We start from the raw sequence: 22980 nt of genomic DNA on the forward strand, positions 1-22980 counted from the left end.
CCGCGGCACACCCAAGAAAGCAGGCAGCAAACTCAGCAAACAGTACTTGATTCGTACTTGGCGGTGTGCGCGCGGTGCGCTGGGAGCAGTGCACTTGAGGAGGCAGAAAGAGGCGTTCCCCTGCAACAGGCGGAGCCTCCGCTCCGGAAGGAACCTAGTTCCTAGGAAGTCAGGCAAAGGCTGGTGTAGCAGCTTGAGACGTCCTCTAGTCGGCAGGATTTTTCCACAAGTTCGAACGTTCAATGAACTTCCTCGAAGTCTGCGACAGAGGGTCCGCGGCACACCCAAGAAAGCAGGCAGCAAACTCAGCAAACAGTACTTGATTCGTACTTGGCGGCACTGAATATATAACAAACTTAGGTCATCTATGATTATGATTATATTATATTATATTATATTAAAAGTGACGCTTTTTGGGAATACTGCTTGAATGCGGAGTCACAGGCAGTACATATAAGTTTGTATCAATTGTGAAGTGCATCAAAAAAAAGTTTGAAAATGAAAAGTCTGACAACAATGTTGAGAATAAGAGTCATAACTAGATGGTTTAGTATAAAAGAAAAGAAAAGATGTTGAAAATTGATACAGAGAAAACTTGAGTAAATTTGAAATATAATTAAATTAACAAAATGTAAGATGTAAAGTTTAAACTATGGTATTGTAATAATGCAACCGATGATGTTTTACGGTTTTGTGTAAGTGTATAAAGGTGATTTTAGACATATGTATGATGTGTTTTATTAAGAGATTTTAATATATGATATTTGCTGAAAATGTTGTACATTTTTTCTAAAAAATAAACAAATAAATAAATAATAATAATTTCTGCATTTCACACTAAGCATAGGACTAGGGCAGGGGTCTGCAACATGGGCTTTAGACTGCAGCTCCTAGGATGCCTGGCCATTGATTATTCTGGCTAGGGCTGATGGGAGTTGTAGTCCAAAACATCTGGAAAATCAAAGGTAGCAACCCCTGGACCAGGGCAACCATTGGCCCGGTGTAAAAATGCTATGAAGGTGCCCCTCTGCCCGTAGGACCGAAGCGTGTGGTTCTTGTTGCGCAAGGCTAGCTCTTGCTGATCAAACTCTCTTCTCCATTGGCAGATGGAAGAGTATCAAGGAAAGGTTGACGACACAAGTGTGAACGGAATCCGCCTCTACTGCACCGGAACCAAATATGATAAGGTGCACACTGTTGAGTCGGGTGCCGGAGGGTAAGTTCATTCTAATTATTTATTTACTTTGTGTATTGCATAGCACGCACTCCACTGTCCACGCGCTTCCTATTGCTTAACATGGCAAAGGGACATGGAAGAGATTTGGGGCCTCATCACGAGTTGGACGGTAACGCCGGTGCTATTAGCGCCAGCGTTAATAGCCCTACTGCCAAACCCCCGGATCACGGGTTTGGCAGACCGGGTATTGCCCATTCCCCACTGAGCCCATTCGGGAATTCCCCATTGGGCTCAATGGGGAATTTTCGCGCTCTTACTGAAGGCGGATTTCCCGCTGGTGGTATGAGCGCATTTAAGGGATACCGCCAAAATCTCGTGATGAGGCCCCTGGTGTTGGTTGCGCACCTGAACTTTCTGAGTGTAATCGCTCCACTAAGAAGTAAGAGGCCTGATTGAAGTGTGAGGGGGGGTCTACGGTGCTTGTTTCTGGGTGAAGCTGTATGCAGGGAGTGCATTCATAAGGGACTAGTGGTCAATGCAATGGCAGTCTTTGGTTTCCAGACTTACTGGGGGTCTGTCCAAGGTGATGGAGAGCCGTGAAGCAGTGTTTCCATCTCCTCTGTGTCTTCCTCCTCCGTCCTGAGAGAGCAGCACATTTTACGGCCACGTGAGATTTTCATGCAGTCATAAAACGGATGGATTCCTATGGAATCCGCCTCACAGCACCTGCTAATGACGAGGTGGAGTCCATAGTAATCCATTAATAACCGCAAGCATCATTTTCATGGAACTTTTACCTTTTAGTAAAACTGAAGGGTAAAATTGAGATTGCCTGGTTTTACTCTTAGTTTCACACTACACTTTGTAAAAGTTAAAAATTGCACGCAGGTAACTGAACAGCACATAAGTGCTAAAGTTGGTGGCCCCCTCCATGCGATTACCAGTTTTTTTTTAACTCTTCATTTGTCATTTTGAATTTATAAGCTTGGTACAGTCATCAAGTAACAATTATGGGTTAAAATTTAGACCAACTAATTATGTTTCCTATTCAACAAAGATATAAACGATTTTAACTCAATACCATGAAAGTATATTGCATAATCATCAACTATAACTAACCCATTACAATATTACACTATATACGCAGAGAACGAACAATAACAAAGTAGACAACACACAGACAGCATAAATAGACAAAACAACACCAGATATTTTATAAACCCGCCATTATGTTCCTGGAAAAGTATTGCTTGTTTACTTGTTTGCTGGGCCATTAATTACCCCTCACCCCACCCCCCATCTATCTGTCTCTTGTGAAATGAACAAAGAAAGTGGGGTTCATGAACCCGATCAGCCTTTACACTTTGTGATGATTCAAACCAACAATTTAAAATTTATATTTAATTATTTTCATCATTTTTTCTGAAAACAGAAACCTAATATTATAACAGTTAATTTGGTTGCATGATGGAATAAAAGTGTACCTGTTAAGTGGCACGTGTGCTACCAAGGTCACACTGTGTACAGGTACTGGTCGAGATTCAATACTTCAGCTTTTCTTCAGAAGACTGATCCTTATCAATGTACACAATAGAAAGCAAACTTGCAGCTACAACTACCTTGTACTCGCTGTAGAGGAGGAGCCAAAAGCCCCTACCAGAAGCTCCGCCATGTTGCCTATATGTTGGGAACCGGAAATTGCAACACGTGCAGTACCGGTACCGTAAAGAATTCTGGAAACAAGGTATCCATTGAGAAAACCCTATATGCATTCACAAAGATATGATGGACTTCTGGACAGAGTCCCGGAAGAAGTGTGAAAATGAGGGAGAAAGAGAACTGGTGACGTCATGCAAAGCAGAACTGACGCTTCCTGAAAAGGTGGACAAGACAAAAGAATATAGGCATTCTATAAGATCTGAAGAGGAGGTGTCGAAGATAAGCAACATTTCGGGATCGAAATGTAGATGCTTGTGCGAAGAAGCATTGAAGAAAATGCAAAGTCATTTTACACTTGTACAGATGCTGTAACGCAAGTAGACAAAATAATCGTGAGGCTGGCTACGTAGTGAATAGATTGCGGCAATGCGCTAATTTATATACATAGGAAATGTGTAGAACCTGGATGTTCCACAATGCACTTTAGCAAGGCTTAAACCATGCGAATGGAAAGGGCTTGAGCATGGCGCAGTAGAAAAATAGCTGATGGCGAAGGAGAATTCAAGAAAGGCTTGGCTGGCCCAGCACCAAGAGTCGAGGCCACCGTGAGCCTGGTTGTCTGTCAAGTAGTTACATGAATATGAGAAAGAAACAAACTTCTGTTTGAAGCAGGATGAAAAAACAGGGTGAAAACACACTGATGTGTCAAAAGTCCATCATTTAATGGTATTATATGCAGCAAGGAGCTTGAAAACCTGGTCTCCAATCACATGGTCAATGAAAATAGACTTTGGGTCAAGCTACACTGACACCAGAAGATTAGACCATGCCACACTCCCTTTTATTCTCAAGCACAGAGAACTTCTGCAAGGCCAAGTTCAAAGCCTTAATTGAATGGCAGACCGCAAGAGTGATGATAGATGTTGGGCTAATTGGGTAGGGAGGCGTGACCAGGCTGACCCTCCCAGCACCAGGTGCAGCAGCCTGCGTGCTACTAGCATGTGGAATATTCCAGAAGGGTACAAGCGTGCCAAGCAATTGTAATGGGCCATGTAACAGAGAGCCCTATAGTTTGTATAACCAATGAATCTTCATGTATTTTATGACGATGAAGATGACTTGCACTAGAGGAGGGCTTAGTTGTTCACCTAATATTAAAGACACAATCACTTCCCCCGTCAGTATGGAACGTATACTTAGATGTTCTCTGAAAGCCTATCACATCCCCAAGTAGGTTTTTGTATTTTGCCACGTAGTAGTGAATTTTTACTATAAAAGTTATGTTTTTTGTGAAATTTATCAAGATCGTGCTTTGTGACATCCGTTGATATCTGTTGTAAGTCCCTGAGTCAGTTTGATTATTGATGTATGAGTAAATTCTGCATCCCCATCCATCTCTAAGTATTTCTACCTCATCTTAAAGGACCCAGGTCTATTGGTTCACGTGGTAGCAGAGGTAGGATGGTTAAGGATCTGTCAACCCAGTAGGGTTTTAAGGTCTCGTAATATCGGATTTCCTCCACCGTTCAGCTGGGGGATCACGAGGCTTCCTGTGGATAGAGGCCAAAAATAAGTTCTTGCAAAACATAACTCAATAGGTGGGACGGGTCCCTCTTTCACAGAATTCCCCTCCCGATTTCTAAAGGCAACTGAGCGGACTGAATGCTAAGGTGGCCAGTTGAGGAGGAGACAATCCTGAGGGTCAGGAGCTGAAACGTGAATGGTGAGTAGATTGAGAAAGGTGGCAAGAAGCGATGTATGCAAATTAAGTGAGGAAAGTGATAATGGGAAGAGAGTTACGGAGGCTTGGTGGGGTACTTAGTTAACGATAAAAGCATCATTTAGAGGTATATGAATGACGAAGAGCGTCACAGGTTAAGGCCATAATCCGACATTCAAGGAATGTTTAGAAGGAGTTATCTCAAAATCCAAGTGGATATATAGGTGACAAGCAAACAAGGTTCTGCTAAAGGAGATAACTCACACCCCCATCGGGGTATTTTTTGGGGCAGGAATAAGCAGCAAAGAGCGCTTAGAAGAGATGTATGTTGGGGCCGGCCAGTTTGTCTGTTGTGTATTGTATGTATTTTATGTATTAAGGAAATGATGAAATGTCGAGGAGCGACAAAGAATAGATTGTGGTAAAAGGCTGAGAATAGGTTATTATGTATTTAGTCATCAATGATATTGACTGAATAGGTAGACTAAAGTAAACTGAGAAATAGAGGTTTGGAGCTGCGACTATTGGTGCACGCTCATATTATATTGTTTTTGTGAGAAGTATTTTCTGTGTAAAATAACGGTAAGTATTGACAGTCGATTGTGACTTGTCATGGTGGAGGATGTTACTCTACTCATGCACCTGTGCAAACAGCTGCCAAAACACGCACCCAAGCTTAAGCAACATAGAGCAAAATGGGTTAAGGGCACGGCAGATAAAATGTTCATGCCATGGACACAAGTGGATCACTGTCAAAAGAGGTTTTGGAACCCACATGATCACATAATTGCACGCTGCGTACACGGGAAAGAAATTGGAAAAAAAGGTTAGCTAGCCTAGAGCTTTGGAAAATGTACCAGGAGGAACGGGAAGACCCTCCCCCTGTAGACTGTATGTTGAATCAGTGTAAAGAGGGGGGTGTTGAGCCTTCTGCTCCCACTACCGCACCTGAAGTAAATGGCAATAGTACGAAAGATGAAGGATTGCATCCATTAAGGGAGCTTAAAGCAGTGACAGGATACAGTAATTCGATACATGAGCTGCCTACGTATAGCAGTGACGAGAGCCCAGAGAGGACTCCAGAAAAAGATGTGATCTCTAAAGTCTTACGAGACAATGAGAAAAGTGAACGTCTGAGTGTGACCCTAGAGATAGAACAGGAAATCACGAGATGGAAGGTAGAAAAAGACAAAGCTGACGAGATAGCGCTCATACAGAATGAATGGATGGGCGGTCAGATATTGCTCAAACTTTATGGGAAGAGCATCAAGGAAGTACGGCAAGGGGAAGCTCAAGATGTGCAAGAAAAAAAAGACAGGGAGCGAGAGAAACGATTGAAAAAAGATGAGTATAAAAGAAAGAGTAGAGAAAGACAGGAAAAAATCTGGAAGAACAGTGAAGAAAGGAAGAGAAAAAGTGCTCCATTTGTCTTTTGTTGGGGCTATTTTTATAAAATAAAATATATATTAAGAGCAAAGCAATACTTTCGCTATAACAAAGTCAAATTTCAATTTACTCTTAAAGCCAATTACAAATCCTGAGACAAAGAGAATCTAGATGGATTTGCTCTATGGACACATGTGAGAATGGTTTAAACTAAGGGAATGAATTTTGTAATTGGCTTTAAGGGTAAATTGAAATTTGCCTTTGTTATAGCGAAAGTATTGCTTTGCTCTTAATATATATTTTATTTTATAAAAATAGCCCCAACAAAAGACAAATGGAGCACTTTTTCTTAATGGTATTAAATAACACGATGTAGTCAATCGTGTTACTAATTTGTCCCTTTGTTGCTAAAACGTGATGACACCACCGTACATGCTAAAATGTAAGAGTGATAATGTCACACGTTATAACCTTTACCCAAACTTTGTAATTAAATAAACAAATATGTCATTTAAAAATATACACGAAGAAGTTATTCGTGTAATTTTTGTTTATTAGCACATGCAGCGTTCAAAATGGCCGCCGAGATGCACCTCAGAACGTGATAACATCACCGCGCATGTTAATTTACAAACGTGATAATGTCATACGCTTTAACAAAAGAATATTCTGTTCAAAATAATGCTTATAGCAAAACTAATTCCAAACCAGTATCACTAAAGATTCGCTTTGAAAAAACGTGATAAAGTAAATCATGTGTCTTTGCAATTGCGGCACTAAAGATGGCTGCGGCAACGTACGCAAGGGCGTGATGACGTCACTGCGCACGCGTAAAGATGAGCGTGATGACGTCACACGCAAAAACGAGTATTTAACGCGCGAATTCGAAGAAAATAGAGCACGAAAATTAAGGCGCCAGAAAGTGACAAGCGGATCACTGCAGCAGAAGTAAGCTAAGGAATCCCAAATTCCCCCTCATGCTTAGAATCCTGTTCTCATACTGAAATGAAACTCTTAAACAATCTAACTTAACTTGTCTAAAAACTTTTAAATAGACTTATATGTGCTCTCTTGTTGAAACAGGGTATAAAACACCCCAAGGAAATTGAATAGCAAAATCCACAGGAAGCACAAATAACTAAAGCAAATGGTAGAATTGTGGCAAAACAAACCCAAAGTTCATAAAATGGTGAGTGTTAAATCCATGGAATTATTTTGATAATGATTTGTTTTAAAAGGTTGAAAATGTTTGAAACAAAGAAAAAAAGATGACTTTTCAAGTCAGTGAATTAAGTTTATAAAAATGTATGTTTTCATTTCTTTTTAAGATAAGACTGCAATCATATCTCTCCTGAAGATCCTTTGTGATGTAAACAAAGGTGAAACACTTGTAGAGAGGCAAAATTGTATATGAGAAGAAAAATTGTATAAGAAATAAATGAGAGGCAAAATTTTATGAGAAGAAAAATTGTATAAAAAATAAATATATCAAGGATTTTGAAAAAGCAATCAAGTGTGTAGAAATTTATTTGGCACTCATAAGAATTTCAATTTGCTAAGGGGAGTCGCAAGTGGAAATTCATAAGAATTTGAAAAATGACTTAACCCTACCTGTGGCAATCTAGGTATTGATGCAATACCACAGCTGACAAAACCCTACAATCACAAAACAAGCTAAAAAGAAAGAATTTGCCGGGAACAAAGTCCATTAAATGTTGCCAAGATAGTGTTTAAAGTGACATTAAACAGAGATGAGAAGGAGGACAGCTATACTAGTTGACGAGAAGATAGGTCAGAGAAAGACAGAGAAACCTTCAGTGGGGAAGAAGGTGCTGGTGCATGCGGTCCCGAGTGGTGTTTACAGACTGATAAAGAAGTAAGGTGGTTGGATTTGGACCTGCCTAAAGAAAGGACACCAGAGCCTATGGCATGCCCAGAATGACTTAAAAGGAGACCTCTTAGTGGATGGGGGGATTTGCCACCATATTCGAGCAGACTGAGTTTATTAACAGGAAGAAGGTGATCAGGAACAATTGTCCCTACTATGGGTAGGCAGACAATAATAATAATAATATTTTGGCATTTATATACCGTTACAAAACCTCAGGTATCTGAGTGCTGCTTATTATTACCCACGGTGAGTGGTGCTCATTTATCGACCTCGGAAGGATGAGAGGCTTAGTTTGGCCCCACCGGGATTCGAACCTGTGTTAGCAAGCTCTGCACGGATGTCAAAGCGAGCACTCTACTCGCTGTGCCACTTGACCGGGACAATGGAAGCCGATTGCAATTTTGGGATTTTGCAATTTCCCTGGTTAGAAATCAGAGGGGCCAGACTGTAGTATATCCCCTGGCCCCAGATGGATAAGGACAATTTAAGATGTAAATTACCCAGCTTAACATCGGGGGTAGGGAAATGGATCTATGAATTGGAAAAACATTAGCTATAGGGGACAAAAAGGCTCTTCTAGCAGCTATCCTTGGGGAAAGGGCTGATGACATTTGGACGAGAACAGGATACTCAAGTGTCACAGCACAGAACACAATGCATGATGGAGTAATGTTTAATAATTGTAGAGCGGCTGTCTGGAAAGCACTTAGAGTACAATATCCTGATACGTCAGATATGGGCGCAATTATTGCATGCAAGATGCAGGAAATTGAGGATCCATTTGCTTACATTCAGAATTTTCAGGAACAGTGATCTTTGGAAACTTGAGAGCCTTGGGGAGGTCAATATCTGAAATCTATCATATATTATATCAGGGACTACCAGACAAGGTACAGAGACAGCTCAAGAAGCTGGTGGGCATGGAAGCTAAGCCATGGCTTGAAATACAGCTGACCATTGCGCACCCTTGTCGATTGTTGTAAGAGAAAAATCTTAAGAGGGAAGATGCTAGGAAGCTTTAGGAAGCCAAACTAGGGCAGAAGAAGTTGTCATAATATTTTATAGAAAAGGCAATGTTAACTAGCAGAGAAGGGCTAGGATCACAACAGACTGCAGGTATACCGCAGTCAAATAACCAATGGCAGTCGGATCGAGGAGGAAACAGATTCATATTGAGAGGTAGCAGAGGCTTCAAAGGAAGGGGATGCTTTCAGAATAGTCATGGACACTTTCAGAATAACCAAGGTGGTTTTCAGAATGTGCAAAATTATAACCAAGGCATGCAGGGAGGGCAAATTAGCAGAGCCCCTCCTGTGTGTTGGACATGTGGAATGACAGGACATATTGCGGGATCATGTGGGAGCCAAGGAAATGTGCAAAATGGGCAATTCTCAAGAGGGGGGACAGTTTACCCTCCAGCATATAGCCCACAAAGTAGGGATGGGTTTGCCCAAGATCACACAGTGTATCAAGCACCATGAACACAACAGGCTTTGCAACCACAGCAAGAATGATTGAATCTGCCACAATCACAGCATGCCCCCATGCAGATACAGCAGTGCGCAAGCACAGGGCAGTTGTTCCCTCCTAGAGTAGGGGGTGTCACCATCGAGAGTGGGAATCCTTTCACAGGTACAGGAATAAGTATGTACCCACAATGGGACAGCTCACAGGGTGACTTGATGTGTTCAGTGCTATCGGTGACAGCAAATCCTCAAGAGGAACCAAGGGTTGATTTCGTTATCAGGAAATACCATGAGTTCCTTTTACTGAGAAATTGCCAGTCTCTAAAGGAGAGTGTGATATAACTGTCCCATTATTGTATTCAAGGCAGACACCAGTTAATATACTGGGCCGAGATTTAATGATGAAATTCAATATGACGATTTCCTTCACTGATGACTGCATAGTGTGTTCAACACCGGGAATACATTATTTAAATGTGGGAGAATTCATCATGACATTTACAGGGGAAATAGTTCTGCGAGGAACGCCGTTAGAGCCTGAAGTTTTTCATTATGGGGTATGCATTTTGTTAATATGGTTACCTGGTCTAGTGGGCAAGATTATGAGAATATTTAAAACAATAGATCTCCACAAACTTGTGGAACTCTCCTGTCCCCTGCACACCCAATTGGTATTGTGTAGACAATGAACTTTTATGAATTAGTTAAAGGAATTAATTAATTAATTAAATCAGACTTAAATCAAATAATTATTTTCATATTCAAAATTTTGTTAAAACAGATCATATGTCTTTACTACATCATATGGATTCTGGACCATGAAATTATGATACAAAATATGTGATTTGTAATTAGTTCAAATCAATAATTTCACTCACATAATTTCACCAACATAGATAGACCATTTCATACATTGAATCTGGTACAGTCTCGCATATAACCAGCTCAATCAAGCCAATATTCTATGATATGGTGAATGTTTGTATGCTTCCCTACGCTTTTCAGGGTGTAAAATTCCCCTTCTTCAGGAGTTGTCTATCCAATTTCTTTTTCTTTTTATTCAAATATACAATGAATAATTAACCATGATTTAGTATCTGTTAATCAACTTAATTTATCATACATTAATTATTTTCTGTCATGATTCTCCTTCTTATAATCACTTGTGTATATTTCTCTTATGTGAATTCCATCCAAGTATTTCTGTTATTCGATCACGTTAATTTGGACATAAAGTCTCCCTAAAAATCAAACATATTCGACAAAAGTATTCTACAAAAGCATACAAGCATTGAACATATCACCGAATATTGGCTTGATTGAGCTAGTTATATGCAAGACTGTACCAGATTCAATGTATGAAATGTCTATCTATGTTGGTGACATTATTTGAGAGAAATTATTGATTAGAACTAATTACAAATCACAGATTTTGTATCATAATTTAATGGTCCAGATACCATATGATAGACTAAAGACATTTGATCTGTTTAAACAAAATTGTGATTATGAAAATAATTATTTGATTTAAATCCGATTTAATTAATTAATTAATTAATTGCTTTAATTCAGAAACGTTGATTGTCTACACAATACCAATTGGGTGTGCAGGGGACGGGAGAGTTCCACAAGTCTGTGGACATCTATTGTCTTATATTCATTAGTGCAACCCAGTGTCAGGGTAGGTTTTCTCCCCGGCACCCCATTACCTCTCTAGAAATAATGTAATTCTTGTATCACAACAGGTGTGCACTAGGCCCATTAGAACAACATTATGAGAATACCTGATGAATTTCTGTTTAGGCCACAGATACCTATGGACGAAGAGGGGTGACAGGTTCTTCCCTTGGAATTACAGGCAGCCATAGTACGAGGGGAATAGGCCATGCTCGAAGGAGTTGATGATGAAGGCAGGCCATGGAGAACAGTGATTGCTATTGGGGAAGGATTTAGATTGGCTGATGTCACTGACGAGGATGTGTTTAAAGACGATCCGTCAGACGAAGAGGTAGTGTTCAAAATGAGCATTACGTATTGGATCAGGTTAGAAAGACGAGCGGTTCCACAGAAGAAGATGATAGTGCTGCTGCGTTCCACATGTTTTGATGAGCATAAGCAGAAAGTGCCTATTTCTTTATGGACTACTGGCCCTTATGACGTAGGCTTGTCACAGGGGGTGGGAGAAGTTAAAATTAAATTGAAGCCAGGAGCAATTTTACCTCGAGCAAGGCAGTATCCCATGTCTCGAGAGGCAGACAAAGGATTTTTAAGACTATATCAGCTTGTAAATCACAAAATGATATACTATAGAAACAAAATAAGATCACAAGAGGCACAGAGATAGATATTTCAATGAAACACAATTTATTATGCATGTCAGGGGAAGTCAGCTGCTCACTAACAAGCCACGCCACCCCGCACTCAGCTGTCACACTATCAATGAGCCCTCTAGCACATCCACCCAGCACACCATAGCACTGAGAACTCCCTCGCTCCTCTACCTAACAGAAATCCACTGTTTATACATAGTGGCATTGACGTACATTACATGCATAGAAGCATTCCATGGAAACAGCATGCTTCTACCTACATGCATACATTTCAACATAGCCATGTACTGTACTGGACATATTCTAAGAAAGCAAGGAATATCGTGCCAACATTCTTTCTCTCGTACAAGTCATGCTAACTCTGCAGAAACAAAAACATCAGTCATGCTATCTCTTCCTCCCGCAGTCAAGGCTGTATTCTCTGCTCGTGAATAGCTGAGAGTCTGCCAACAGACATGCTGTTATAATAACATCTCTACACTGTTCAGCTGCATTCAGCCTTTTGCATTAGCACACAAACATATATAGCGCATTTGAAACTAGAATTTATGCTATAAATAATAACAAGTATATCTTTCTGCATGGCTCTCAGCAAATGTAGATCCATGATAGCTCAAAACAAACCATACTGCTAAACAGATTTTACACTAATGAATGAATGAATTAGCTCATGCTAACCATATAAAAATGCAGATTGACAAGCTATGATGGAACAAGGTATCTTAGTGACGTCAGAGTCACCATGTAATACCGCAATGTATCTGATAAAAAAATCAAAGCGTGGGTCATTGTGTTTAATTCAGGACATGAGGCCGATAAACCAAATTGTAGAGGCAGAGTTTCCTATGGTTCCAAATCCTGTGAAAATTTTATGCAGCATTCCCATGGAAGCGTGATATTTTACGTTGATTGACTTGAAAAATGCATTTTTCTCAATCCCGTTGCATAAAGATTCCCAAGATCTTACGTCATTCATGTTCCGTCAGATCTTCAATAGGGTTCTGCAGATGGACCTAGACAATATTGCTTTACCAAGTGTTGTGCTGTAATACGTGATACGTAGATGATATTTTGGCCTGTAGCACAACTGAGGAAGAGTGCAGATGATACTTAATTCAGCTAATGATCATTTTAGCAGACAAAGGATATAAAGTGGATAAAGAGAAGTTGCAGTACTGTCGGGAAGAGGTGTTGTACATAGGACAGTTAGTCTCGCATGAAGGAAAGAAAGTTATACCTGAAAGAGCAGAGGCGATCTTGAAAAGGTCAAAACAGCACACAATAAAGCAAATGCAACAGTTCTTAGGACTGTGTAATTATGTTAGAGCATGCATATTTGATTATAGTTCATACAAAAGACCCTTGTTGCCGGCCCTGAAGAAGGCACAGGTGAATGAGGAAAACATTGAATGGACTGCAGAAATGGAGGAGGGGTTTGATGAACTGAAAAAGGTAATTTGTACAGCTCCGGTTTTAGGGATTCGCAATTATTCTGAAGAGTTATTTTTATTTTCTCACACAAATGGGACAGTCATGACAGCAGTACTCACACAGAGAATTACATTGGGATACAAACCCTTAGCTTAATACAGTGGGATTTTGGACCAAGGTATGAGGGGTCACTTCCCTTGCTTACAATCGCTGGCAGCTGCCACGTTCGCCATTGAGAAATCTGCAAGCATAGTGATGGGGTGTTCTATGACTTTATTTGTTGAGCATGCTTTGTTTGCTGTTTTAGAGAAACCTAAGGGTACACTAATGTCACAAAGAGCTTCTGCTTGTGAGGGTGTTATATCGAACCCAGCGATCAAAATAGTCAGGTGTAAAATGGTGAATCCTGCCACATTTGTAGCCGAACCACTGGCAGAGGATGAGCAAGTGCATGATTGGTCAAACTATTACGGGGGTAATTCATAGAATTCAGCGCACAAGTGGCGCACGCGGCTGGTGCACAGTGTGCGCGTGTGAATCCCTGCACCAGCCGCATGCGCTAAAATACATTTCCGCGCACAGCGTATTCATGGATTCCAGCCACCAAAACCAGTGCGCAGCGAGCCAGCAGCAGCGCCAGTTACGCCCCCAAGAACGCCCCTTGTGCAGGGAAAAGCCATCAAAATCCCCAATCCAGCGCAAAGGGCTGTGCTAACCCTGTACAAGCACGGCAAGCGGGGTACGTGTATCACTGGGGTGCGCGGGAAGTTTCTCACGTGATTTCAGCTGGGTACGTGTATTACTGGGGTGCGCGGGAAGTTTCACACGCAAATTCAGCAGGGTACGTGTATTTCAGGGGTGCGCGGGAAGTTTCACACGCGATTCCATCTGGGTACGTGTATTTCAGGGGTGCGCGGGAAGTTCCACATGCAATTCCATCAGGGTACGTGTATATCAGGGGTACGCGAAAAGTTTCACACACGATTTCAGCTGGGTAAATGTATTCCAGGGTTGCGCGGGAAGTTCCACACGTGAATGTCCTGGGTACGTGTATTTCGGGGTGCGCAGGAAGTTACACACGCGAATTCAGCAGGGTACGTGTATTTCAGGGGTGCGTAGGAAGTTCCACACGCGATTCCATCAGGGTATGTGTATATCAGGGGTGTGCGGGAAGTTCCACACGCGATTCCATCAGGGTACGTGTATTTCAGGGGTGCGCGGAAAGTTCCACACACGATTGGCCCCATGTGAGCGGGGTACGTGTATTACTGGGGTGCGCGGGAAGTTTCACACGCGATTTCAGCTGGGTACGTGTATTTCAGGGTTGCGCGGGAAGTTCCACACGCGAATGTCCTGGGTACGTGTATTTCGGGGTGCGCGGGAAGTTACACACGCAAATTCAGCAGGGTACGTGTATTTCAGGGGTGCGCGGAAAGTTCCACACGCGATTCCATCAGGGTACGTGTATATCAGGGGTGTGCGGGAAGTTCCACACGCGATTCCATCAGGGTACGTGTATTTCAGGGGTGCGTGGGAAGTTCCACACGCGATTGGCCCCGTGCGAGCGGGGTACGTGTATTACTGGGGTGCGCGGGAAGTTTCACACGCAATTTCAGCTGGGTACGTGTATTTCATTGATGCGCAGGAAGTTACACACGCGAATGTCCTGTGTACGTGTATTTCGGGGTGCGTGGGAAGTTTCCCACGCGATTTCAGCAGGGTACGTGTATTTCAGGGGTTCCGTGGAGTACTACACGTGAATTGACTGTGTGGGTCCTCCCAGGTGTTCACTCTACAACCTCCACGGCCCCTGCAGGCAGCCCACACCACGGGGGACTACCCTGCACCCCTGCTCATGTCCCGCAGGCAGCCCATCCACCATGGGCATGCCCCCCAGCCAAGCAACATGTCACCTTGCACTACTGATCAACAATGCATGTCTCCCAGCACCCCCACCCCCCAGCAGTGCAGGGCACCCTCCACCAGGCCCCCACACATGTCTCGCAGCACCCCCACCCCCACCAGTCAGGGGCACCCTCCACCAGGCCCCCACTCCTGTCTCCCAGCACCCCCACCCCCAGCAGTGCAGGGCACCCTCCACCAGGCCCCCACACATGTCTCCCAGCACCCCCACCCCCCAGCATTGCGAGGCACCTGCCAGCAGGCCCCCACTCCTGTCTCCCTGCACCCCCACCCCCACCAGTCAGGGGCACCCTCAACCAGGCCCCCACTCCTGTCTCCCAGCACCCACACCCCCCACCAGTCAGGGGCACCCTCCACCAGGCCCCCACTCCTGTCTCCCTGCACCCCCACCCCCCACCAGTCAGGGGCACCCTCCACCAGGCCCCCACTCCTGTCTCCCAGCACCCTCACCAGTCAGGGGCACCCTCCACCAGGCCCCCACACATGTCTCCCACACCCCCACACCCCCCCAGCATTGCGAGGCACCTGCCAGCAGGCCCCCACTCCTGTCTCCCAGCACCCCCACACCCCAGCATTGCGAGGCACCTGCCAGCAGGCCCCCACTCATGTCCCACTCATGTCCCCCTGCACCCCCACCCCCCAGTATTGCGAGGCACCTGCCAGCAGGCCCCCACTCATGTCCCACTCATGTCCCCCTGCACCCCTACCCCCCAGCATTGCAAGGCACCTGCCAGCAGGCCCCCACACATGTCTCCCAGCACCCCTACCCCCCACCAGTCAGGGGCACCCTCCACCAGGTCCCCACTCCTGTCTCCCTGCACCCCCACCCCCACCGGTCAGGGGCACCCTCCACCAGGCCCCCACTCCTGTCTCCCAGCACCCCCACCCCCCACCAGTCAGGGGCACCCTCCACCAGGCCCCCACACATGTCTCCCAGCACCCCCACCCCCCAGCATTGCGAGGCACCTGCCAGCAGGCCCACACTCCTGTCTCCCAGCACCCCCATGCCCCAGCATTGCAAGGCACCTGCCAGCAGGCCCCCACTCATGTCCCACTCATGTCCCCCTGCACCCCCACCCCCCAGCATTGCGAGGCACCTGCCAGCAGGCCCCCACTCATGTCCCACTCATGTCCCCCTGCACCCCCACCCCCCAGCATTGCGAGGCACCTGCCAGCAGGCCCCCACTCATGTCCCCCTGCACCCCCACCCCCCAGCATTGCGAGGCACCTGCCAGCAGGCCCCCACACATGTCTCCCAACACCCCCACCCCCCAGCAGTGCAGGGCACCCTCCACCAGGCCCCCACTCCTGTCTCCCTGCACCCCCACCCCCCACTAGTCAGGGGCACCCTCCACCAGGCCCCCACTCCTGTCTCCCTGCACTCCCACCCCCACCAGTCAGGGGCACCCTCCACCAGGCCCCCCCTCCTGTCTTCCAGCACCCCCACCCCCCAAGAGTCAGGGGCACCCTCCACCAGGCCCCCACTCCTGTCTCCCTGCACCCCCCCACCAGTCAGGGGCACCCTCCACCAAGCCCCCACACATGTCTCCCAGCACCCCCACCCCCCAGCATTGCGAGGCACCTGCCAGCAGGCCCCCACTCATGTCCCACTTATGTCCCCCTGCACCCCCACCCCACAGCACTGCGAGGCACCTGCCAGCAGGCCCCCACTCCTGTCTCCCAGCACCCCCAGCACCCAGCAGTGCAGGGCACCCTCCACCAGGCCCCCACTCCTGTCTCCCAGCACCCCCACCCCCCACCAGTCAGGGGCACCCTCCACCAGGCCCCCACACATGTCTCCCAGCACCCCCAACCCCCAGCATTGCGAGGCACCTGCCAGCAGGCCCTGACACATGTCCCCCAGCCAACACGTCATCACAATCTAGATCCCTGCCCTTATGGGCAGCCTCCACATGCCAAACACCCACCCAAGTATTGCATCCACCCACTCAGAATTGCCAATTACATGGTACAACCCCAATGGCAAGTATGTAAATGAACACATGTCCCTCACATACACAATGGGTGTAGGTGAATGTCAAAACCCATATCATGACATGCATGAAACCAATGATATGATACTACACATTGAAGTTTGATGGAAAAAATGTATTAAAAGCAACATAAATGGGATTAAAAATAAACAAACGACAACGGGAATTAAAATAAAAAAAGCAGCATGTCCGTAAAATAATGAAAAACCACAAATCATAATCCAAAGGAAAGGTGTCCAAAGTCACAGTTCAAAAAAGTACATCCAAGGGAAAAACAAAACCAAAAACCATTGCTCCATGGGTAAATCAAAAAAAAACTCCATAATCCAACAGTCAACTATATACAGATAAACAATCCAGGGTCCATGATCCCAACTGAAGAAATGAAACCTATCTAAAAATACTACGTAATAAAAAAACTATATACAAAAATGTTGGCCATTGTCCAAAAGGTGCAAAATCAAGAAAAAAGCAAAGGAAACCTAACACTAACTACATAACTATTTACAAGGGCAGCGGGCTAGTCCAACGGCTCACTGGATGTTGTCATGGGCCAGGGCATCATCGAACTCCTGTTCAATGGCTTGGAGGCGGGCATGTTCACTGGCCCCGAGGTCTCGCAGGGATAACGCCATGTCCACCTCCAACTCCCTGCGAATTCCCTCGAGGCACTCAGCCCGCCTCAGCGCCCTGCGCATGGAGTTCTCCGCCCTGACCATTGTGAGCCGTTCCTCCTCTGCCCGCTGCCGCTCCGCACCTATCTGCTGGCCCAACCGCTCCCACACGGAAGCCACTCCCATTCCAGGGTTCTCCTGCCCTCCGGCCGATGCCTGCACCCCTGATGTTGATGGCCCCGAGCCATGATGCCTCCCACGTCGAGCCTGCCGCTGCCTCCGACGCAATTGCCTGTGCCAGCACGACGGCATCCAGGCTGATGGAATCCACCGATGCCGTTGTGCACGTGCCCTGCCCGATGATGCCGTCACATCCTCCATCTGCTGGGGTCCAGTTGCTGGTGTGTCCACCCCTGCTGGACCTCCGACTCCCGACTGTGGCAGGGATGGGATCCCCACCGAGTTGGCTGCATTGGTCGGGGCAGGTCCACAGGGGGCCCTGGTGGCATCTGTGCCGAAGACGGCATGGAGAACGACTGGCGCATAGCCTCCACAGAGGAGGAGAGGGTCGCCAAAGTGCCGGACACATGTATGAGACCCCCGACCACGACCGTTCCCAACTGGGCCACGTTGGCACGGTGCTCTTCGTGATGAATGACACCTGTGCGCAACGCGACACCAATCAGGACCTTCTCCATACGGCCAGGGGTCCCCTCGTCCGCAGGTGGAGGGGAGTCAGATGACATGGACATCCCCCCTACCTGCGGATGGGCCTGGGATGGGGCATCCCTGCTGGTGCATGGTGGTGCAGTCACAGTGTCAGGGACAGTGACATGCACAGGCACCTCCACGGCGACCTGTGCTGCCTCCTGCCCCTGCCCCTGGACTGCACTACTTGCACCAGCAGGGATGCCCCTACCAGGCCCCATGTGCGGCTCAGTAGCGGCCTCCTCCTCCTCTGTGGAAACCACCAACCTCGATGGCTCCACACCGTCTTTTGCCGTTGCAAGCCCCTGTGGGGGCTCATCCACCCCTTCCGCTGCAGCCGTGGGGGCATCCCCGCCGCTTGGCTCCACAGCACAGTCTCCGCCCTCTTCTTCACTTTGCGCTGCGTAGAGGGAGACATAGAACACAAGCATCAGGGTACTGTACAATGGTCCCCTAGACAGGAAGCAATAGCAGATGAGTGGCACTGTCAAAGATCACTTCCATCATGTCCCTCCACAACACATGGGTCAGTGCAGGCAAAACACATGCAGTAACAGGCATGGCGCATGCTATGGACATAAGCAAACATGTCCAAGGGACTCTTGAAACATACAATGTTGTTTTTGAACTCACATGCATCATGGGTCATGCCTATCACATTCACACACTTCACGGTACTTTCATCCATCTGGACTCGTACACCCCAGACACAGTGGATGCAAGGATCGCTAGGCTGCATCAGTGGATCTGAACATTGACACAGACATGTGTCATGCATCCATGGCATTCACAAGTCACAGACACGCAGGTCAGACACACAGACATGGAAACCACACATGTACATGGCATCATCACCCATCCCTCACCCCCACCCATGTCCAGGAACAGAGACGGGCATGCTCTCATGTGTCCATTCCGCATAGGGCTCCCCATGTAGCATTTAAACACATACACCAACCGTGTGCTTCACACATTACTGGTCTCACATACATGACCATGATGTCCCTGCACACACACACACGCGCGTACATGGCCTATGTCACACATACAGGCAAGTATCAGACAACCAGCACACTACAACATGCCCTGTATCACACAGCAATGCCTGGCCACTTACCGCTCGACTCCAGACGGGTCTGCCTCTCAAGGACCTGGACGTGGAGCGCTGGGGATATGCGTTCCAGGACCCTCATCTGATCTTCCGACAAGTGGCCCTGGCGCCCCTTAGCATCCGCTGCCTTCAAGAGGCGCCGGGCCTTGTTGAGGGTCCTGGACCTGAAGTCCTCCCAGCGCTTCTTGACATTTTGGAAGTCGCGGACTGCCACCCCCTCCGCGTTGATGGCAGTCACGATGTCCGTCCAGATCCTGTCCCGTCCATCCTTGTCGGCGTGTGATGATCCGAAGAGAGTATCATAATGCCCCAGGACATGCTCCACCAGGACACCAACTTCCTTCTGACTGAAGCTGGTGGCCCTCTGCCCCTCTGGCTGGGTGTTGCAAGTGGTCTCGGATGGTGTTTGCCCCGACATGGCGACCCCCGAGGCAGGCGTGGGTGGGCAACTGGGTCCTGGGGCTGGGCTGTGGAGCGATGGTATCCCTGTCGGGAGTCTTCTGTTCCAGCAGGGGTGGACACAGCAACTGGACTCCTGCAGATGGCTGATGTGAAGGCACCAAATGGCAGGGCACGGTGGCAGCAGGCAGGCAGGCAGGCAGGCAGCAGCAGATGGCTCGTGGGAGGCTGCCCGGGGCTCTGGGGGGCAGTAATTCAGCCTTTTGGGCACAAGCGTGGTCTTCCGTGTGCTTACGCGTGGCCAGCTTGATACTGAGTGATTTGGCACGTGAAAATTCTGCACGTCAGCGTGTAATTCGAGGAAAGGCCCTTAGCGCGTAAGCGCGTCTGCACGCATACGCAATTTCATTGGACAGAAGGTCCTTCAAGCGCAAGCACCTCTGTGACGTGACGCGTGCAGGCGTGCATGGGCGTTTCAGCGCACGTGAAAAACTGCACGTCCGCGTGTAATCCGAGGAAAGGGCCATGCGTGTAAGTGACGTGACGTGTGTGGGCGTTTCCCTCAGCACGGGTTAAAGGTGAGCGGGGCCAGCAGTTTGCTGTACGTGCCTTTTGTGGAGACCGACGTGTGTTGCTGCTTCCTGTTGTTTCGCGCGCCATCACAACTGCACAGCTATCAAGGACGTATCTCTTCTTTTGGCGGGGGTATTGGCTACGCGTGTTTTTCTGCATCGCGATAGTCAGACGGTGAGTCGCACACGCTATTTTTCCCACTGCGGCTGCCCCTGTGTATCGCACCCATTTTCGATGTCATAGTAGCCTGCGTGTCCCACGCGTACGCGTTATTCGTGTTACTGGGTGCCACCGTGTACTGCGGGAGGTTGATTCCACGCACGTAGGCTGCAGGGTTGCGTGCATGGTTTTACTGCAGTTTTGGGGTGCCTGAGCATTGCGTGACCAATCACTACATCACCGGGGTCACATACAGCCTTGCAGGTACAGGGGGGCTGTTAACATCTTGCTTCCCACCCCCTTCACCCCAATTGCCCAGGTCAATTGTGGTGGCACTACTCCACCTGTGCTGGCACTACTACATCTGTGCCATGGTTGGGAGGACACCAAAGGTGAGGAGCGCCTCAGCTGGGCGTACTCCTCATGTCGGGCATGGTCAGGGACGTGGCCGTGGTGACCAGGGAGTAGGGGGACTCCAGGGTGTCCAGGGCGGCCACAGAGGGGGAAGAGGCAGGGGTGCGCCACTTGAGCACAATGTTGTGCCATGTGTCGGTGCAGTCATGCCACCACCCCCTGTGGTTCCGGGGATGCATCTGGCACTGGCGCCCGTGTGACCCGGCAGTCCGTTCCATTCACTGCCACGGGCCCAAGGGTAGTGGTAGCTGCAGGTGCAGCTGTGGACACCGCCACCCAGGCTCAGGGTCTGCCAGCGCAGGCTGCGTTGGCACTTGAGGAGCCCTTGGTAGATTTCCAACAGGCCAGGAGGGAAACCATAGGGGCAGGCAGGGCTGCTCAGACCAAGACACGTGTCCCTGTGGCAGTTATGTCATCTGCTGCCCCGAACAGCCGGGTGTTGGCAAGTGCAGGGGCAGATGCACCCAACAACACCCTGGTTGTGAGTCTGCCAACCAGGACCGTTGCGGTCAATGACCCTGCCACAGCTGATGTTGCTGCGCAGCCTCCATTAGAGGGCACCCAGATGCCACTGACACAAGTCAGGCCTTTGGTCGTCCCTCCACCTGCCACTCCCTTGGCTCAGTCCACTGAACCCACTGGCCATACTGGTCAGGGTGGCATTAGCCAGCCAGGGTCTGCGCCACAGTCCAAGAGGAGGAAGGTTGCACCTGCAGCACAGGCTGGGACCCCACACACAGCCACGACCTCCTGCACGTCGAGGAAGAAGCCTTTCTGCAAGCAGGAACTGGACTTCCTCGTGGGCTACGTGCGGGGCCACAGCCGTGACATGCTAGTGGGTGCCAATAGTCAGACTATGGCTGCCCAACGTGACACCCACTGGAAGCATGTTGCTGAACATGTCAGTTCATTCGGCCATGAGGTGCGCACGGCGCAAGAGTGCAAAAAGCGTTGGAATGACATCAAACGCAGCACTAAGGCTAAGCGTGCCTCTAATTACAACTTGACTCTGGTGACTGGCGGTGGGCCTGCACCAGAGGAGGAAGAGCTCACACCGCATGAGGCACTCGTTGCGGAGTTCATACCATCTGAATTGGTTGAAGGAGTGGGAGAGATGCTGAACTTTGATGCCCAGTCCAGTGAGTGTTGATGCGTGTTTGTTGAGGACGTGTGTGTTTCACTTGTGGGATGTGTTGTGCATGATTGCCACTACATGTGACGTGTACATGGTTCTGATGTGTAAATAATGCAATGCTTCCGTGATGCATGTCTGCTCTGCTGGACGGTGGACATGTGGAGCAGACGGGGACTGTCTGCATCACCACTATTGCACCCTACTGACATGCTGGTTACAAGTATGCCCCTCCGGTCCATGTTCCAGCTCACTGGCCCTTCTGCATGTGGCGTGGGGTGACCTTCCTCTCAGCCCAGGCACAATGTCATTGCATGACTTACGTGCATGTCTCCTCTGCCTGCATGCAGGGACTCCATGTAGGCATGCTCCCTTGCCCCTCCTCCGCCACTCTGCACCCCAGTTCCACCTTTGCACTGGTCTGCTTCAATCTTGCCAATGTGTACTTTCCTGTTCATGCGTCCTGTTTAGATGCTATCTTCCAGCGTACAATCTGCCAGACATATTCCGTGTGGTACAACCTTAGTACTTGATGCAGGGTATCTCACTTGTACTGTGCATAGGTCAGATGTCCCGCAGGGACATGAGTGCCCATTCATGCTCCATGTGCATTGCACGCATGCCCCTATGTGTCCTTGACTGGATGATCGTTGTAATACAAGTCCTGCGTGACATACATTGCATGGCATCTCATCAGCCTTCCCATGTCAACTGTGGGTCAGTACTGCGTTGCACACATGTTTAGGGTCTGACAATCTGTGTGGCTCACAGGCCTCAGCCTGTTCAATGGCCAATGACTCTGTCCAACTGTTGTTGTGTCTTCTTCAAACGTGGGCGGCCTCCAGAGTTTTTATCATGTGTCCTGCTTACTGTCCCATCATCATTTGCAGTGT

The 22980-nt window shown here is 47.8% G+C and overlaps 1 protein-coding gene across 2 annotated transcripts in view; it reads left to right on the forward strand.

The window, feature by feature from the left end:
* Positions 1-22980, forward strand: part of LOC138580068 (vitelline membrane outer layer protein 1 homolog) — a 152919-nt gene that overhangs the window by 97116 nt on the left and 32823 nt on the right. For both annotated transcript variants that reach the window (XM_069650315.1, XM_069650316.1), the window contains one exon: positions 1107-1216. In XM_069650315.1, coding sequence (XP_069506416.1) covers positions 1107-1216 — 110 coding nt within the window. The remainder of the gene's footprint in view (positions 1-1106; positions 1217-22980) is intronic.

The sequence above is a fragment of the Ambystoma mexicanum genome, chromosome 3p (genome assembly GCF_040938575.1).
Source record: "Ambystoma mexicanum isolate Mex_15411 chromosome 3p, UKY_AmexF1_1, whole genome shotgun sequence".
NCBI classification, from domain to species: domain Eukaryota; kingdom Metazoa; phylum Chordata; class Amphibia; order Caudata; family Ambystomatidae; genus Ambystoma; species Ambystoma mexicanum.